This window comes from Engystomops pustulosus, chromosome 6, assembly GCF_040894005.1.
Source record: "Engystomops pustulosus chromosome 6, aEngPut4.maternal, whole genome shotgun sequence".
Classification (NCBI taxonomy): domain Eukaryota; kingdom Metazoa; phylum Chordata; class Amphibia; order Anura; family Leptodactylidae; genus Engystomops; species Engystomops pustulosus.
Window position 1 is genome coordinate 189,670,309 of NC_092416.1, and position 20,065 is coordinate 189,690,373.

At 48.1% G+C, this 20,065-nt stretch overlaps 1 protein-coding gene across 5 annotated transcripts in view; it reads left to right on the plus strand.

The window, feature by feature from the left end:
- The window catches only part of LOC140065199 (ABC-type organic anion transporter ABCA8-like), a 261,107-nt gene that overhangs the window by 196,955 nt on the left and 44,087 nt on the right, over window positions 1-20,065 (plus strand). For all 5 annotated transcript variants that reach the window (XM_072112790.1, XM_072112791.1, XM_072112792.1 and 2 more), the window contains 4 exons: window positions 14,603-14,740; window positions 14,964-15,074; window positions 15,298-15,468; window positions 19,550-19,669. In XM_072112790.1, the coding sequence (XP_071968891.1) occupies window positions 14,603-14,740; window positions 14,964-15,074; window positions 15,298-15,468; window positions 19,550-19,669 (540 nt within the window). The remainder of the gene's footprint in view (window positions 1-14,602; window positions 14,741-14,963; window positions 15,075-15,297; window positions 15,469-19,549; window positions 19,670-20,065) is intronic.

A 20,065-nucleotide genomic window follows, 5' to 3' on the forward strand; every position in this document is an offset into this window, starting at 1 on the left:
GGGGCTGGCTGGCTATATATTGGGGGACTGGCTGGCTATATATTGAGGGGGCTGGCTGGCTGTATACTGGGGCGGTTGGCTGACTACATACTTGGGGGGCTGGCTATATACTGGGGACTGACTAGCTGTATACTGGGGGCTGGCTAGCTATGTACTGGGGCAGGTTGGCTATTTACTGGGGCAGGGGCAGGCTGGCTATTTACAGGGGCTGGCTGGCTATATACTGGGGCTGGGGCTGGCTGGCTATGTATTGGAGCTGGCTGGCTATGTACTGTGGGCTGGCTTGCTATGTACTGAGGCTGGCTGGCTATGTACTGGGGCAGGGGCTGGCTGGCTATATACTGGGGCTGGGGCTGGCTGGCTATGTATTAAAGCTGTATATAGTGATTACTGGGGGAGCTGTATACAGTGATTGCTGGGGGAGCTGTATATAGTGATTGCTGGGGGAGCTGTATATAGTGATTACTGGGGGAACTGTATATAGTGATTGCTGGAGGAGCTGTATATAGTGAGTGCTGGGGGAGCTGTATACAGTGATTGCTGGGGGAGCTGTATATAGTGATTGCTGGGGGAGCTGTATATAGTTATTGCTGGGGAGCTGTATATAGTGATTGCTGGGGGAGATGTATATAGTGATTGCTGGGGAGCTGTATATAGTGATTGCTGGGAGAGCTGTATATAGTGATTGCTGGGGGAGCTGTATATAGTGATTGCTGGGGAGCTGTATATAGTGATTGCTGGGAGAGCTGTATATAGTGATTACTGGGGGAGTTGTATATAGTGATTGCTGGGGGTGGAGGGGCTGTATATAGTGATTTCTGGGGGAGCTGTATATGGTGATTGCTGGGGGAGCTTTATATAGTGATTACTGGGGGAGCTGTATATAGTGATTGCTGGGGGAGCTGTATATAGTGATTCCTGGGGGAGCTGTATACAGTGATTGCTGGGGGGGCTGTATATAGTGATTGCTGGGGAGCTGTATATAGTGATTGCTGGGGAGCTGTATATAGTGATTGCTGGGGGTGCTGTATATAGTAATTTCTGGGGGAGCTGTATATGGTGATTGCTGGGGGAGCTGTATATAGTGATTGCTGGGGGAGCTGTATGTAGTGATTACTGGGGAGCTGTATATAGTGATTGCTGGGGGAGCTGTATATAGTGATTGCTGGGAGCTGTATATAATGATTGCTGGGGGAGCTGTATATAGTGATTGCTGGAGGAGCTGTATATAGTGATTACTGGAGGAGCTGTATATAGTGATTGCTGGGGGAGCTGTATACAGTGATTACTGGGGGAGCTGTATATGGTGATTGCTGGGGGAGATGTATATAGTGATTGCTGGGGGAGCTGTATACAGTGATTACTGGGGGAGCTGTATACAGTGATTGCTGGGGGAGCTGTATATAGTGATTGCTGGGGGAGCTGTATATAGTGATTACTGGGGGAGCTGTATATAGTAATTGCTGGGGGAGCTGTATACAGTGATTGCTGGGGGAGCTGTATATAGTGATTGCTGAGAGAGCTGTATATAGTGATTGCTGGGGGAGCTGTATATAGTGATTGCAGGGGGAGCTGTATATAGTGATTGCTGGGGGAGCTGTATATAGTGGTTGCTGGGGGCTGTATATAGTAATTGCTGGGGGAGCTGTATATAGTGATTGCTGGGGGAGCTGTATACAGTGATTGCTGGGGGAGCTGTATATAGTGATTACTGGGGGAGCTGTATATAGTGATTGCTGGGGGAGCTGTATACAGTGATTGCTGGGGGAGCTGTATATAGTGATTGCTGGGGGAGCTGTATATAGTGAGTGCTGGGGGAGCTGTATATAGTGATTGCTGGGGGAGCTGTATATAGTGATTACTGGGGAGCTGTATATAGTGATTACTGGGGGAGCTGTATATATTGATTGCTGGGGGAGCTGTATATAGTGGTTGCTGGGGAAGCTGTATATAGTGAGTGCTGGGGGGCTGTATATAGTGATTGCTGGGGGAGCTGTATACAGTGATTGCTGGGGGAGCTGTATATAGTGATTGCTGGTGGAGCTGTATATAGTGATTGCTGGGGGAGCTGTATATAGTGATTGCTGGGGGAGCTGTATATAGTGGTTGTTGGGGGAGCTGTATACAGTGATTACTGGGGGAGCTGTATATAGTGATTGCTGGGGGAGCTGTATATAGTGATTACTGGGGGAGCTGTATATAGTGATTGCTGGGGGAGATGTATATGGTGATTACTGGGGGAGCTGTATATAGTGATTGCTGGGGGAGCTGTATACAGTGATTGCTGGGGGAGCTGTATATAGTGAGTGCTGGGGGAGCTGTATATAGTGATTGCTGGGGGAGCTGTATATAGTGATTACTGGGGAGCTGTATATAGTGATTACTGGGGGAGCTGTATATATTGATTGCTGGGGGAGCTGTATATAGTGATTGCTGGGGAAGCTGTATATAGTGAGTGCTGGGGGGCTGTATATAGTGATTGCTGGGGGAGCTGTATATAGTGATTGCTGGGGGAGCTGTATATAGTGATTGCTGGGGGAGCTGTATATAGTGATTGCTGGGGGAGCTGTATATAGTGATTACTGGGGAGCTGTATATAGTGATTACTGGGGAGCTGTATATAGTGATTGCTGGGGGAGCTGTATATATAGTGATTGCTGGGGGAGCTGTATATAGTGATTGCTGGTGGAGCTGTATATAGTGATTGCTGGGGGAGCTGTATATAGTTGGTTGCTGGAGGAGTTGTATATAGTGATTGCTGGGGGGCTGTATATAGTGATTACTGGGGAGCTGTATATAGTGATTGCTGGGGGAGCTGTATATAGTGATTGCTGGGGGAGCTGTATATAGTGATTGCTGGGGAGCTGTATACAGTGGTTGCTGGGGGAGCTGTATATAGTGGTTGCTGGGGGAGCTGTATACAGTGATTACTGGGGGAGCTGTATATAGTGATTGCTGGGGGTGCTGTATATAGTGATTGCTGGGGGAGCTGTATATAGTGATTACTGGGGAGCTGTATATAGTGATTGCTGGGGGAGCTGTATACAGTGATTGCTGGGGGAGCTGTATATAGTGATTGCCGGGGGAGCTGTATATAGTGATTGCTGGGGGAGCTGTATATAGTGATTGCCGGGGGAGCTGTATATAGTGATTGCTGGAGGAGCTGTATATAGTGATTACTGGGGGAGCTGTATATAGTGATTGCTGGGGGAGCTGTATATAGTGATTGCTGGAGGAGCTGTATACAGTGATTGCTGGGGGGGCTGTATATAGTGGTTGTTGGGGGAGCTGTATTTAGTGATTACTGGGGGAGCTGTATATAGTAATTGCTGGGGGAGCTGTATATAGTGGTTGCTGGGGGAGCTGTATATAGTGATTGCTGGGGGAGCTGTATATAGTAATTGCTGGGGGAGCTTTATATGGTGATTGCTGGGGGAGCTGTATATAGTGATTGCTGGGGAGCTGTATATAGTGGTTGCTGGGGGAGCTGTATATAGTGATTACTGGGGGAGCTGTATACAGTGATTACTGGGGGAGCTGTATATAGTGATTACTGGGGGAGATGTATATAGTGATTGCTGGGGGAGCTGTATATAGTGGTTGCTGGGGGAGCTGTATATAGTGATTACTGGGGGAGCTGTATATAGTGATTGCTGGGGGAGCTGTATATAGTGATTGCTGGGGGAGCTGTATATAGTGATTGCTGGGGGAGCTGTATATAGTAATTGCTGGGGGAGCTGTATATAATGATTGCTGGGGAGCTGTATATAGTGAGTGCTGGGGGAGCTGTATATAGTGATTGCTGGGGGAGCTGTATATAGTGATTGCTGGGGGAGCTGTATATAGTGGTTGCTGGGGGAGCTGTATATAGTGATTGCTGGGGGAGCTGTATATAGTGATTGCTGGGGGAGCTGTATATAGTGATTGCTGGGGGAGCTGTATATAGTGATTGCTGGGGGAGCTGTATATAGTGATTGCTGGGGGAGCTGTATATAGTGATTGCTGGGGGAGCTGTATATAGTGATTGCTGGGGGAGCTGTATACAGTGATTGCTGGGTGAGCTGTATATAGTGATTGCTGGGGGAGCTGTATACAGTGATTGCTGGAGGAGCTGTATATAGTGATTGCTGGGTGAGCTGTATATAGAGATTGCTGGGGGAGCTGTATACAGTGATTGCTGGGGGAGCTGTATACAGTGATTGCTGGGGGAGCTGTATATAGTGATTGCTGGGGGAGCTGTATACAGTGATTGCTGGGGGAGCTGTATAAAGTGATTGCTGGGGGAGCTGTATACAGTGATTACTGGGGGAACTGTATATAGTGATTGCTGGGGGAGCTGTATATAGTGATTACTGGGGGAGCTGTATACAGTGATTGCTGGGGGAGCTGTATATAGTGATTGCTGGGGGAGCTGTATATAGTGATTGCTGGGGGAGCTGTATATAGTGATTACTGGGGGAGCTGTATATAGTGAGTGCTGGGGGAGCTGTATATAGTGATTACTGGGGGAGCTGTATACAGTGATTACTGAGGGAACTGTATATAGTGATTGCTGGGGGAGCTGTATATAGTGATTGCTGGGGGAGCTGTATATAGTGATTGCTGGGGGAGCTGTATATAGTGATTACTGGGGGAGATGTATATAGTGATTGCTGGGGGAGCTGTATATAGTGGTTGCTGGGGGAGCTGTATATAGTGATTACTGGGGGAGCTGTATATAGTGATTGCTGGGGGAGCTGTATATAGTGATTGCTGGGGGAGCTGTATATAGTAATTGCTGGGGGAGCTTTATATGGTGATTGCTGGGGGAACTGCATATAGTGATGTCTGAGGGCTGCATATAGTGATGTCTGGGGGCTGTATATAGTGAATGCTGGGCGCTGTATATAGTGAATGCTGGGCGCTGTATATAGTGATTACTGGGGAGCTTTATATACAGCTCCCCAGCAATCACTATATACAGCTCCCCCAGCAATCACTATATACAGCTCCCCCAGCAATCACCATATAAAGCTCCCCCAGCAATTACTATATACAGCTCCCCCAGCAATCACTATATACAGTTCCCCCAGTAATCACTATATACAGCTCCCCCAGCAACCACTATATACAGCTACCCCAGCAATCACTGTATACATCTCCCCAGCAATCACTATATACAGCTCCCCCAGCAATCACTATATACAGCTCCCCCAGCAATCACTATATACAGCTCCCCCAGCAATCACTATATACATCTCCCCCAGTAATCACTATATACAGCTCCCCCAGCAATCACTGTATACAGCTCCCCCAGCAATCACTGTATACAGCTCCCCCAGCAACCACTATATACAGCTCCCCCAGCAATCACTATATACAGCTCCCCCAGCAATCACTGTATACAGCTCCCCCAGCAATCACTATATACAGCTCCCCCAGCAACCACTATATACAGCTCCCCCAGCAATCACTATATACAGTTCCCTCAGTAATCACTGTATACAGCTCCCCCAGTAATCACTATATACAGCTCCCCCAGCAATCACTATATACAGCTCCCCCAGCAATCACTATATACAGTTCCCCCAGTAATCACTGTATACAGCTCCCCCAGTAATCACTATATACAGCTCCCCCAGCAATCACTATATACAGCTCCCCCAGCAATCACCATATAAAGCTCCCCCAGCAATCACTATATACAGCTCCCCCAGCAATCACTATATACAGCTCCCCCAGCAACCACTATATACAGCTCCCCCAGCAATTACTATATACAGCTCCCCCAGCAATCACTATATACAGCTCCCCCAGCAACCACTATATACAGCTCCCCCAGCAATTACTATATACAGCTCCCCCAGTAATCACTATATACAGCTCCCCCAGCAACCACTATATACAGCTCCCCAGTAATCACTATATACAGCTCCCCCAGCAATCACTATATACAGCTCCCCCAGCAATCACTATATACAGCTCCCCCAGCAATCACTATATACAGCTCCCCCAGCAATCACTATATACAGCCCCCCAGCACTCACTATATACAGCTTCCCCAGCAATCACTATATACAGCTCCCCCAGCAACCACTATATACAGCTCCCCCAGCAACCACTATATACAGCTCCTCCAGCAATCACTATATACAGCTCCCCCAGCAATCACTGTATACAGCTCCCCAGTAATCACTATATACAGCTCCCCAGTAATCACTATTTACAGCTCCCCCAGCAATCACTATATACAGCTCCCCCAGCACTCACTATATACAGCTCCCCCAGCAATCACTATATACAGCTCCCCCATCAATCACTGTATACAGCTCCCCCAGCAATCACTATATACAGCCTCCCAGCAATCACTATATACAGCTCCCCCAGCAATCACTATATACAGCTCCCCAGTAATCACTATATACAGCTCCCCAGTAATCACTATATACAGCTCCCCCAGCAATCACTATATACAGCTCCCCCAGCAATCACTATATACAGCTCACCCAGCAACCACTATATACAGCTCCTCCAGCAATCACTGTATACAGCTCCCCCAGCAATCACTATATACATCTCCCCCAGCAATCACCATATACAGCTCCCCCAGTAATCACTGTATACAGCTCCCCCAGCAATCACTATATACAGCTCCTCCAGTAATCACTATATACAGCTCCTCCAGCAATCACTATATACAGCTCCCCCAGCAATCACCATATACAGCTCCCCCAGCAATCACCATATAAAGCTCCCCCAGCAATCACTGTATACAGCTCCCCCAGCAATCACTATATACAGCTCCCCCAGCAATTACTATATACAGCACCCCCAGCAATCACTATATACAGCTCCCCAGCAATCACTATATACAGCTCCCCCAGCAATCACTATATACAGCTCCCCCCAGTAATCACTATATAAAGCTCCCCCAGCAATCACCATATACAGCTCCCCCAGAAATCACTATATACAGCCCCTCCACCCCCAGCAATCACTATATACAACTCCCCCAGTAATCACTATATACAGCTCTCCCAGCAATCACTATATACAGCTCCCCAGCAATCACTATATACAGCTCCCCCAGCAATCACTATATACAGCTCTCCCAGCAATCACTATATACAGCTCCCCAGCAATCACTATATACATCTCCCCCAGCAATCACTATATACAGCTCCCCAGCAATCACTATATACAGCTCCCCCAGCAATCACTATATACAGCTCCCCCAGCAATCACTGTATACAGCTCCCCCAGCACTCACTATATACAGCTCCCCCAGCAATCACTATATACAGCTCCCCCAGCAATCACTGTATACAGCTCCCCAGCAATCATTATATAAAGCCCCCCAGCAATCACTATATACAGCTCCCCCAGCAATCACTATATACAGCCCCCCCCAGCAATCACTATATACAGCTCCCCCAGCAATCACTATATAAAGCTCCCCCAGCAATTACTATATACAGCTCCCCCAGCAATCACTGTATACAGCTCCCCCAGCAACCACTGTATACAGCTCCCCCAGCAATCACCATATACAGCTCCCCCAGCAATCACTATATACATCTCCCCCAGCAATTACTATATATACAGCTCCCCCAGTAATCACTATATACAGCTCCCCCAGGAATCACTATATACAGCTCCTCCAGTAATCACTATATACAGCTCCCCCAGCAATCACTATATACAGCTCCCCAGTAATCACTATATACAGCTCCCCCAGCAATCACTGTATACAGCTCCCCCAGCAATCACTATATACAGCTCCCCCAGCAGTCACTGTATACAGCTCCCCCAGTAATCACTATATACAGCTCCCCCAGCAATTACTATATATACAGCTCCCCCAGCAATCACTATATACAGTTCCCCCAGTAATCACTGTATACAGCTCCCCCAGCAATCACTATATACAGCCCCCAGCAATCACTATATACAGCTCCCCCAGCAATCACTATATACAGCTCCCCCAGCAATCACTATATACAGCTCCCCCAGCAATCACTATATACAGCTCCCCCAGCAATCACTGTATACAGCTCCCCCAGTAATCACTGTATACAGCTCCCCCAGCAATCATTATATACATCTCCCCCAGCAATCACTGTATACAGCTCCCCCAGTAATCACTGTATACAGCTCCCCCAGCAATTACTATATACAGCTCCCCCAGCAACCGCTGTATACAGCTCCTCCAGCAACCACTATATACAGCTCCCCCAGCAATTACTATATACAGCTCCCCCAGTAATCACTATATACAGCTCCCCCAGCAACCACTATATACAGCTCCCCAGTAATCACTATATACAGCTCCCCCAGTAATCACTATATACAGCTCCCCCAGGAATCACTATATACAGCTCCCCCAGCAACCACTATATACAGCTCCCCAGTAATCACTATATACAGCTCCTCCAGCAATCACTATATACAGCTCCCCCAGCAATCACTGTATACAGCTCCCCCAGCACTCACTATATACAGCTCCCCCAGCAATCACTATATACAGCTCCCCCAACACTCACTATATACAGCTCCCCCAGCACTCACTATATACAGCTCCCCCAGTAATCACTATATACAGCTCCCCCAGGAATCACTATATACAGCTCCCTCAGCAATCACTGTATACAGCTCCCCTAGCACTCACTATATACAGCTCCCCCAGTAATCACTATATACAGCTCCCCCAGGAATCACTATATACAGCTCCCCCAGCAATCACTATATACAGCTCCCCAGTAATCACTATATACAGCTCCCCCAGCAATCACTATATACAGCTCCCCCTAGCAATCACTATATACAGCTCCCCCAGCAATCACTATATACAGCTCCCCCAGTAATCACTATATACAGCTCCCCCAGCAATCACTATATACAGCTCCCCCAGCAATCACTATATACAGCTCCCCCAGTAATCACTATATACAGCTCCCCCAGCAATCACTATATACAGTTCCCCCAGTAATCACTGTATACAGCTCCCCCAGCAATCACTATATACAGCTCCCCCAGCAATCACTATATACAGCTCCCCCAGCAATCACTATATACATCTCCCCCAGTAATTACTATATACAGCTCCCCCAGCAATCACTATATACAGCTCCCCCAGCAATCACTATATACAGCTCCCCCAGCAATCACTATATACAGCTCCCCCAGCAATCACTATATACAGCTCCCCCAGCAATCACTATATACAGCTCCCCCAGCAATCACTATATACAGCTCCCCTAGCAATCACTATATACAGCCCCCCAGCAATCACTATATACAGCTCCCCCAGCAATCACTGTATACAGCTCCCCCAGTAATCACTGTATACAGCTCCCCCAGCAATCACTATATACAGCTCCCCTAGCAATCACTATATACAGCCCCCCAGCAATCACTATATACAGCTCCCCCAGAAATCACTGTATACAGCTCCCCCAGTAATCACTGTATACAGCTCCCCCAGCAATCACTATATACAGCTCCCCCAGCAATCACTATATACAGCTCCCCCAGCAATCACTGTATACAGCTCCCCCAGCAATCACTATATACAGCTCCCCCAGCAATCACTATATACACCTCCCCCAGCAATCACTATATACAGCTCCCCCAGCAATCACTATATACAGCTCCCCCAGCAATCACTATATACAGCTCCCCTAGCAATCACTATATACAGCCCCCCAGCAATCACTATATACAGCTCCCCCAGCAATCACTGTATACAGCTCCCCCAGTAATCACTGTATACAGCTCCCCCAGCAATCACTATATACAGCTCCCCCAGCAATCACTATATACAGCTCCCCCAGCAATCACCATATAAAGCTCCCCCAGCAATTACTATATACAGCACCCCCAGCAATCACTATATATACAGCTCCCCCAGTAATCACTATATACAGCTCCCCCAGGAATCACTATATACAGCTCCCCCAGCAATCACTATATACAGCTCCCCCAGCAATCACTATATACAGCTCCCCCAGTAATCACTATATACAGCTCCCCCAGCAATCACTATATACAGCTCCCCCAGCAATCACTATATACAGCTCCCCAGTAATCACTATATACAGCTCCCCCAGCAATCACCATATACATCTCCCCCAGCAATCACTATATACAGCCCCCCCAGTAATCACTGTATACAGCTCCCCCAGCAATCACTATATACAGCTCCCCCAGCAATCACTATATACAGCTCCCCAGCAATCACTATATACAGCTCCCCCAGCAATCACTGTATACAGCTCCCCCAGCAATCACTATATACAGCCCCCTATAATAACTATATTCAGCCCCCTATAATAACTATATACACCCCCTATAATAACTATATACACCCCCTATAATAACTATATACACCCCCTATAATAACTATATATAGCCCCCAGTAATCACTATATACACCCCCTATAATAACTATATACAGCCCCCTATAATAACTAAATGCAGCTCCCTATAATAACGGTGTACAGTACCCTATAATAACTATATACAGCCCCCTATAATAACTATACAGCGCCTATAACTTTATACAACCTCCCTCTAATTAATATATACAGTCCCCCTATTATAACTACATACAGCCCCCCTATTATAACTACAGTCCCTCTATAATAACTATATACAGTCCCTCTATAATAATTATATACAGTCCCACTATATAAACTATATACACCTCCTATAATAACTATATACAGTCCCTCTATAATAACTATATACAGTCCCACTATATAAACTATATGCACCTCCTATAATAACTATATACAGTCCCTCTATAATAACTATATACAGTCCCACTATATAAACTATATACACCTCCTATAATAACTATATACAGTCCCTCTATAATAACTATATACAGTCCCACTATATAAACTATATACACCTCCTATAATAACTATATACAGTCCTACTTAAAGAAAGTCCAAAGCAGTACATACAAACAATAGTTGGGTGCACGGCTACAAGGGCCGGGCGTCAGGTCCACAAAGATATACGTGTAGAAAAAAGGCAGCACTCCAGGATAAAGGTGAAAAAGGCTCACACTGAGAAAGGCTCACACTGAGAAAGGCTCACACTGAGAAAGGCTCACACTGAGAAAGGCTCACACTGAGAAAGGCTCGCACTGAGAGAGGCTCACACTGAGAGAGGCTCACACTGAGAAAGGCTCACACTGAGAGAGGCTCACACTGAGAAAGGCTCACACTGAGAGAGGCTCACACTGAGAAAGGCTCACACTGAGAGAGGCTCACACTGAGAGAGGCTCACACTGAGAGAGGCTCACACTGAGAGAGGCTCACACTGAGAGAGGCTCACACTGAGAGAGGCTCACACTGAGAGAGGCTCACACTGAGAAAGGCTCACACTGAGAGAGGCTCACACTGAGAGAGGCTCACACTGAGAGAGGCTCACACTGAGAGAGGCTCACACTGAGAAAGGCTCACACTGAGAGAGGCTCACACTGAGAAAGGCTCACACTGAGAAAGGCTCACACTGAGAAAGGCTCACACTGAGAAAGGCTCACACTGAGAAAGGCTCACACTGAGAAAGGCTCACACTGAGAGAGGCTCACACTGAGAAAGGCTCACACTGAGAAAGGCTCACACTGAGAAAGGCTCACACTGAGAGAGGCTCACACTGAGAAAGGCTCACACTGAGAGGCTCACACTGAGAAAGGCTCACACTGAGAGAGGCTCACACTGAGAGAGGCTCACACTGAGAAAGGCTCACACTGAGAGAGGCTCACACTGAGAGAGGCTCACACTGAGAGAGGCTCACACTGAGAGAGGCTCACACTGAGAAAGGCTCACACTGAGAGAGGCTCACACTGAGAAAGGCTCACACTGAGAGAGGCTCACACTGAGAAAGGCTCACGCTGAGAAAGGCTCACGCCGAGAAAGGCTCACACCGAGAAAGGCTCACGCCGAGAAAGGCTCACACTGAGAAAGGCTCACACTGAGAAAGGCTCACACTGAGAAAGGCTCACACTGAGAGAGGCTCACACCGAGAAAGGCTCACACCGAGAGAGGCTCACACCGAGAGAGGCTCACACTGAGAAAGGCTCACACTGAGAGAGGCTCACACTGAGAGAGGCTCACACTGAGAGAGGCTCACACTGAGAGAGGCTCACACTGAGAGAGGCTCACACTGAGAAAGGCTCACACCGAGAGAGGCTCACACCGAGAGAGGCTCACACTGAGAGAGGCTCACACTGAGAGAGGCTCACACTGAGAGAGGCTCACACTGAGAAAGGCTCACACTGAGAAAGGCTCACACTGAGAGAGGGTCACACTGAGAAAGGCTCACACTGAGAAAGGCTCACACTGAGAGAGGCTCACACTGAGAGAGGCTCACACTGAGAAAGGCTCACACTGAGAAAGGCTCACACTGAGAGAGGCTCACACTGAGAAAGGCTCACACTGAGAAAGGCTCACACCGAGAAAGGCTCACACCGAGAAAGGCTCACACTGAGAAAGGCTCACACTGAGAGAGGCTCACACTGAGAAAGGCTCACACTGAGAAAGGCTCACACTGAGAGAGGCTCACACTGAGAGAGGCTCACACTGAGAGAGGCACACACTGAGCCGAAACGTTGCTGCTGTTTTGGGATATGCAATAAATAGGACTCTACATTTTTTCACCTTTATCCTGGAGTGCTGCCTTTTTTCTTCTCGGATATACAGTCCTGGATAAAATACTAAAATTGTACTCCCCTTCCATCGCTCCCCCAATGCGCGCCGTCCTCATCTTCCCTTGCGGTGTCAGGGTGGATATCAGATGTAAACAAAGATGGCGCACCCTGCTACAGGTGCCGAACATCATGGCACCGTGACGTCACACTCTGCTCTGCCAGCAGCCGGGCAACACCATTTTTGTTCACATTCGATCGTCTGTGGCAAAGCAGGGATCTTATTGTTCCCTCGCTCGGCCATAGTCACTAAGATCCTGCGCCCGATATCCTGCATGTGTCGCTTCCCCGCTCAGGTCCCCGGAGTTCACCTTCTTCTTCCTGGTGCATGTAAGTGCATTGTCCGTGTGTAATGCGCTGTGCGGGGAGTCACTAAGATCGTGCCCCCGATATCCTGCATGTGTCACTTCCCCGCTCAGGTCCCCGGAGTTCACCTTCTTCTTCCTGGTGCATGTAAGTGCATTGTCCGTGTATAATGCGCTGTGCGGGGAGTCACTGAGATCCTGCGCCTGATATCCTGCATGTGTCACTTCACCGCTCAGGTCCCCAGAGTTCACCTTCTTCTTCCTGGTGCATGTAAGTGCATTGTCTGTGTATAATGTGCTGTGCGGGGAGTCACTAAGATCCTGCGCCCGATATCCTGCATGTGTCGCTTCCCCGCTCAGGTCCCCGGAGTTCACCTTCTTCTTCCTGGTGCATGTAAGTGCATTGTCCGTGTATAATGCGCTGTGCGGGGAGTCACTAAGATCGTGCCCCCGATATCCTGCATGTGTCACTTCCCCACTCAGGTCCCCGGAGTTCACCTTCTTCTTCCTGGTGCATGTAAGTGCATTGTCCGTGTATAATGCGCTGTGCAGGGAGTCACTAAGATCCTGAGCCCGATATCCTGCATGTGTCGCTTCACCGCTCAGGTCCCCAGAGTTCACCCTCTTCTTCCCGGTGCATGTAAGTGCATTGTCTTTGTATAATGCGCTGTGCGGGGAGTCACTACGATCGTGCGCCTGATATCCTGCATGTATCGCTTCCCCGCTCAGGTCCCCGGAGTTCACCTTCTTCTTCCTGGTGCATGTAAGTGCATTGTCCGTGTATAATGCGCTGTGCGGGGAGTCACTAAGATCGTGCGCCCGATATCCTGCATGTGTCGCTTCCCCGCTCAGGTCCCTGGAGTTCACCTTCTTCTTCCCGGTGCATGTAAGTGCATTGTCCGTGTATAATGCGCTGTGCGGGGAGTCACTAAGATCCTGCGCCCAATATACTGCATGTGTCGCTTCCCCACTCAGGTCCCCGGAGTTCACCTTCTTCTTCCTGGTGCATGTAAGTGCATTGTCCGTGTATAATGTGCTGTGCGGGGAGTCACTAAGATCGTGCCCCTGATATCCTGCATGTGTCACTTCCCTGCTCAGGTCCCCGGAGTTCACCTTCTTCTTCCTGGTGCATGTAAGTGCATTGTCCATGTATAATGCGCTGTGCGGGGAGTCACTAAGATCCTGCACCCGATATCCTGCATGTGTCGCTTCCCCGCTCAGGTCCCCGGAGTTCACCTTCTTCTTCCTGGTGCATGTAAGTGCATTGTCCGTGTATAATGCGCTGTGCGGAGAGTCACTAAGATCCTGCGCCCGATATCCTGCATGTGTCGCTTCCCCGCTCAGGTCCCCGGAGTTCACCTTCTTCTTCCTGGTGCATGTAAGTGCATTGTATGTGACACAATTTGCTAGTTAAATCCCGTGTTCAGTCCGAATCAGTCGGATCGTACGACTGCCGTCCCCCGATATCTGTCGCATGGAAGCAGCACAGCTGCGCCAAAATCTGAGCCACTAATCGGTGACTAATCCCTGACCCCGATCCCTGACTGGTCCCTGACTTTTCTGTGCCTGACCCCTGTGTTATTTTCCTCTTCTTTTTCAGAATTATATCTTTAAAGTAGTTGGCAACCCGCGAGCGCACAACGGCCTCCCGGTCCTGCTGAATATCCTCAGTAACTCCTTCCTGAAAGGCTTCAGATCCACGGAGAAGATTGAGATCTGGACCGAGCAACTGGAGACGGTAAGTCGTGGACTTGTGATTGGATCCAGTCCCTCGCCCTCTTCTCACATTTGCTCATTATCCTTGGTTTCTGGTTTCTGGAAAGCTGTGTGATCGGTGACTGACCACTTGCCAGTGACACATCTACCTGCTCAGGTAGTTACATGTGATCAGGCAGTGGCCCGTCACACTCGTCCTGCGGAGCCTGGACTGGGCGTCTGATGATGTTTCCCTCTCTTCCCAGGAGACACATTTTTTAGTCCATTACACCCTGTTTGCTGTTGGGATGCTGCTTATGTTTTTGGCGAGTGGACTCACACCCCACATTGCAATGGGCAGTGTCAATGACTACCAGGTGAGTAAGTTCCCCATCACTCCGCGGACTCCCCCAGGGCCACATAGGGAGGCTAGCAGGCTGCTAAATGCTGCTTTACTTATAATTATAGCAAAATATAGTAAAAAAGTCCCACCAGCTCTGCATTTATTAGAATGAGACCTGTGATTCCTCGACTTAGGGTGTGAGGTTCCATATATGATGTTTGTCTACTGAACCATTAACCCGTCTGTGTCTTTATCAGATCAAGGCTCGTTCTCAGCTGCGGATCTCTGGCCTCTTCCCTTCTGCATACTGGTGTGGCCAGGCCTTGGTGGACATTGCCCTTCACTGGCTGCTGCTATTTATGATGATCGCCATATTATTTGCTTTCAACAATCAAATAATTTTTATGTTTTGGGGGGCTGTACTGCTAGTAAGTAGTATAGTCATATTGTAAGTCTTCTCTGTAGTTGTCTGAATTATTAATTTAAGTTGATAAAGAGCTGAGCTGATGTGGATCCTAATTAGCTCTGCTGAGAGCTCATTTATCCTGCTGACAGACCCTGTTATCTGCTGACAGCTCATGGTTGGTGGTTTCCATACTCAGGTGACAGCTCTTATATTCTGTTTATGGCCTTTGTGCTTTGCTGAAAGTTCCTCTATGCTACTGAGAGCTCCTGTATTCTGCTGACAGCTCCTGTATTCTGCTGACAGCTTCTGTATTCTGCTGACAGCTCCTATATTCTTCTGACAGCTCCTGTATTCTGCTGACAGCTCCTATATTCTGCTGACAGCTCCTGTATTCTGCTGACAGCTCCTATATTCTTCTGACAGCTCTTGTATTCTGCTGAAAGCTCCTATATTCTTCTGACAGCTCCTGTATTCTGCTGACAGCTTCTGTATTCTGCTGACAGCTCCTATATTCTTCTGACAGCTCCTGTATTCTGCTGACAGCTCCTATATTCTGCTGACAGCTCCTGTATTCTGCTGACAGCTCCTATATTCTTCTGAAAGCTCTTGTATTCTGCTGAAAGCTCCTATATTCATCTGAAAGCTCTTGTATTCTGCTGAAAGCTCTTATATTCTTCTGACAGCTCTTATATTCTTCTGACAGCTCCTGTATTCTGCTGACAGCTCCTATATTCTGCTGACAGCTCCTGTATTCTGCTGACAGCTCCTATATTCTTCTGACAGCTCTTGTATTCTGCTGAAAGCTCTGATATTCTTCTGACAGCTCCTGTATTCTGCTGACAGCTCCTGTATTCTGCTGACAGCTCCTATATTCTGCTGACAGCTCTTGTATTCTGCTGACAGCTCCTATATTCTGCTGACAGCTCTTGTATTCTGCTGAAAGCTCCTATATTCTTCTGACAGCTCTTGTATTCTGCTGAAAGCTCTTATATTCTTCTGACAGCTCTTGTATTCTGCTGAAAGCTCTTATATTCTTCCGACAGGCCTGTTACTCTGCTGATGGCACCAGTAAACTTTTTAGGGCATCTGAATTCTGCTGACAGCTCCTGTATTCTTGAGACTACTTCTGTACTCTGCTGAATGCTTCTGTATTCTGCTAATAGCACCTTCACTCTGCTTATGGCTCCTGTACTCTATTGAGGGCATCTAAATTCTGCTGTCAGCTCCTATGCACTAGAGACTACTCCTGTATTCTGCTAAGAGCTCCTGTACTCTGCAGATGTTATCTTCTGGCAGCTCCTGTGCTTTTCTTACAGCTATTGTATTCTGCTGACAGGACTTCTTCTCTGCTGAGAACATCAGTAATCCACTGACGGCTTCTCCATTCTTCTAACAGCTCCTATACTCTGCTGATGGATCCTGTAGTCTGTTGGGGGCATCTGAATTGTGCTGTAGCACCTATATACTGGAGACTAGTCCTATACCCTGCTAACAGCTCTTGTACTGGACTGTAGGCTGCTGTATTCTGCTGAGAGCTCCTGTATTCTGCCGATGGCTCTTGTTATCTTCTGAATGATCCTGTCCTTTATTCTGCTGACAGGAGTTATGCTCTGCTGAACTGCTGAGAACAGCAGTACTCCAGTGATGGCTTCTGTATTCTACTAACAGATCCTATACTCTGCTGATGGCTCCTGTATTCTGCTGATGGCTTCTGTATTCGGCTGACTTCTCCTGTATTCTTTTGAGGGCTTCTTAATTCTACTGACAGCTCTTATATTCTGTGCACCCCTCCTGTACTCTCTATAATCTTGTGATGACTTCTGTATTCTGCTATGAGCTTCTGTACTCTTCTGATGACTCCTGTACTCTACTGTAGGCTGCTGTATTCTGCTGAGAACTCCTGTACTCTGCGGATGGCTGTTGTTATCTTCTCACAGATCCTGTACTTTTCTGATAGCTTCTGTATGCTGCTGACAGGACCTGTCCTCAGCAGATCAGCAGAGAATATCAGCCACTGTATTCTACTAACAGTTTCTATGCTCTGCTGAAGTATAGGGGAAGAAGGGAAGCAGCACTCCAAGATAAATAGAAAATAATTATTCCACCAGTGGTGAATACTACGTTTTTGGCTAGCACGTGCTTGAGAATGGCTACATAGAGCCAGCCGAAACATAGTATTCACCACTGGTGGAATAAATATTTTCTATTTATCTTGGAGTGCTGCTTCCCTTCTTTGGAGTCTGCATCTGGAGGATCTTGAGTCGGTTCTTCTGAAGTTTGCATCCATGTTGGATAGAATCCAGTTGGCCACAGTGCTGCTCCATTAACCGTTTAGTTTGCCTCTACTGATGTCTCCTGTACTCTGCTGATGACCCTTGTACTCCGGTGACATCATTTATACTCTGCTGCAGGCTTATGTATTCTGCTGAAAGCTCCTATATTCTTCTGACAGCCCCTGTATTCTACTGACAGCTCTTGTATTTTGTTTACTGTTCCTGTACTTTGCTAGTGGCTCCTGTACTCTGTTCACAGCTCCTCTACTCTATTGACAGCTCCTGTACTGTAATGACGGCTCCTGTATTCTGCTGACTGCTCCTGTACTTTGCTGACTGATCCTGTACTCTGCTTACAGCTCCTGTATCCGGCTGGCAGCTCTTGTACTCTGCTGACAGCTCCTGTATTCTACTTACAGTTTCTATGTTGATGGTTCCTGTATTCTGCTGTATGCTCCTGTACTCCGCTGAGAGCTCCTTTACTCTGCTGGCAGATCCTGTACTCTCCTGATGGCTACTGTTTTCTGCTGAATAATCCTGTATACTGCTGACGGCTCTTGTATTCTGCTTACAGCTCCGGTATTGTGTATACGGTTCCTGTATTCTGCCGACAGTTCCTGTATTCTTCTTACAGCTTCTGTATTATGTTGACAGTTCCTGTGTTCTCCTGTACACTGCTGACTGCTCCTGTACACTGCTGACTGCTCCTGTACACTGCTGACTCCTCCTGTACACTGCTGACGGCTCCTGTACACTGCTGACGGCTCCTGTACACTGCTGACGGCTCCTGTACACTGATGACGGCTCCTGTACACTGCTGACTGCTCCTGTACACTGCTCACTGCTCCTGTACACTACTGACTGCTCCTGTACACTGCTGACTGCTCCTGTACACTGCTGACGGCTCCTGTGCACTGCTGACGGCTCCTGTGCACTGCTGACGGCTCCTGTACACTGCTGACTGCTCCTGTACACTGCTGACGGCTCCTGTACACTGCTGACTCCTCCTCTACACTGCTGACTGCTCCTGTACACTGCTGACTCCTCCTGTACACTGCTGACTGCTCCTGTACACTGCTGACTGCTCCTGTACACTGCTGACTGCTCCTGTACACTGCTGACTGCTCCTGTACTCTGCTGACGGCTCCTGTACACTGCTGACTGCTCCTGTACACTGCTGACGGCTCCTGTACACTGCTGACTGTTCCTGTACACTGCTGACGGCGCCTATACACTGCTGACAGCTCCTGTGCACTGCTGACTGCTCCTGTGCACTGCTGACTGCTCCTGTACACTGCTGACTGTTCCTGTACACTGCTGACTGCTCCTGTACACTGCTGACTGCTCCTGTACACTGCTGACTACTCCTCTACACTGCTGACTGCTCCTGTACACTGCTGACTCCTCCTGTACACTGCTGACTGCTCCTGTACACTGCTGACTGCTCCTGTACACTGCTGACTGCTCCTGTACACTGCTGACTGCTCCTGTACACTTCTGACTGCTCCTGTACTCTGCTGACGGCTCCTGTACACTGCTGACTGCTCCTGTACACTGCTGACGGCTCCTGTACACTGCTGACTGTTCCTGTACACTGCTGACGGCGCCTATACACTGCTGACAGCTCCTGTGCACTGCTGACTGCTCCTGTGCACTGCTGACTGCTCCTGTACACTGCTGACTGTTCCTGTACACTGCTGACTGTTCCTGTACACTGCTGACTGCTCCTGTACACTGCTGACTGCTCCTGTACACTGCTGACGGCTCCTGTACACTGCTGGTATCATAATGATTTAGTTCTCTCACCGGATATAAAATATTGTCTTGCAGATTCTGGAAATCCTCTTGTACGGCGCAGCAGTTGTTCTTTATGTCTATTTAATCGCCTTCATTTTTAGAAAAGGAAAAGTTCATCCGGATCGCTGGGCCTTCCTATTCATCATTTTTGGGGTATGACCCTATGACGTATCCGTGATCTGTGATGTCAGGGATGTGAGTGATCTGTGATGTCAGGGATGTGAGTGATCTGTGATGTCAGGGATGTGAGTGATCTGTGATGTCAGAGATGTGAGTGATCTGTGATGTCAGGGATGTGAGTGATCTGTGATGTCAGAGATGTGAGTGATCTGTGATGTCAGAGATGTGAGTGATCTGTGATGTCAGGGATGTGAGTGATCTGTGATGTCAGGGATGGGAGTGATCTGTGATGTCAGGGATGTGAGTGATCTGTGATGTCAGGGATGGGAGTGATCTGTGATGTCAGGGATGTGAGTGATCTGTGATGTCAGGGATGTGAGTGATCTGTGATGTCAGGGATGTGAGTGATCTGTGATGTCAGGGATGTGA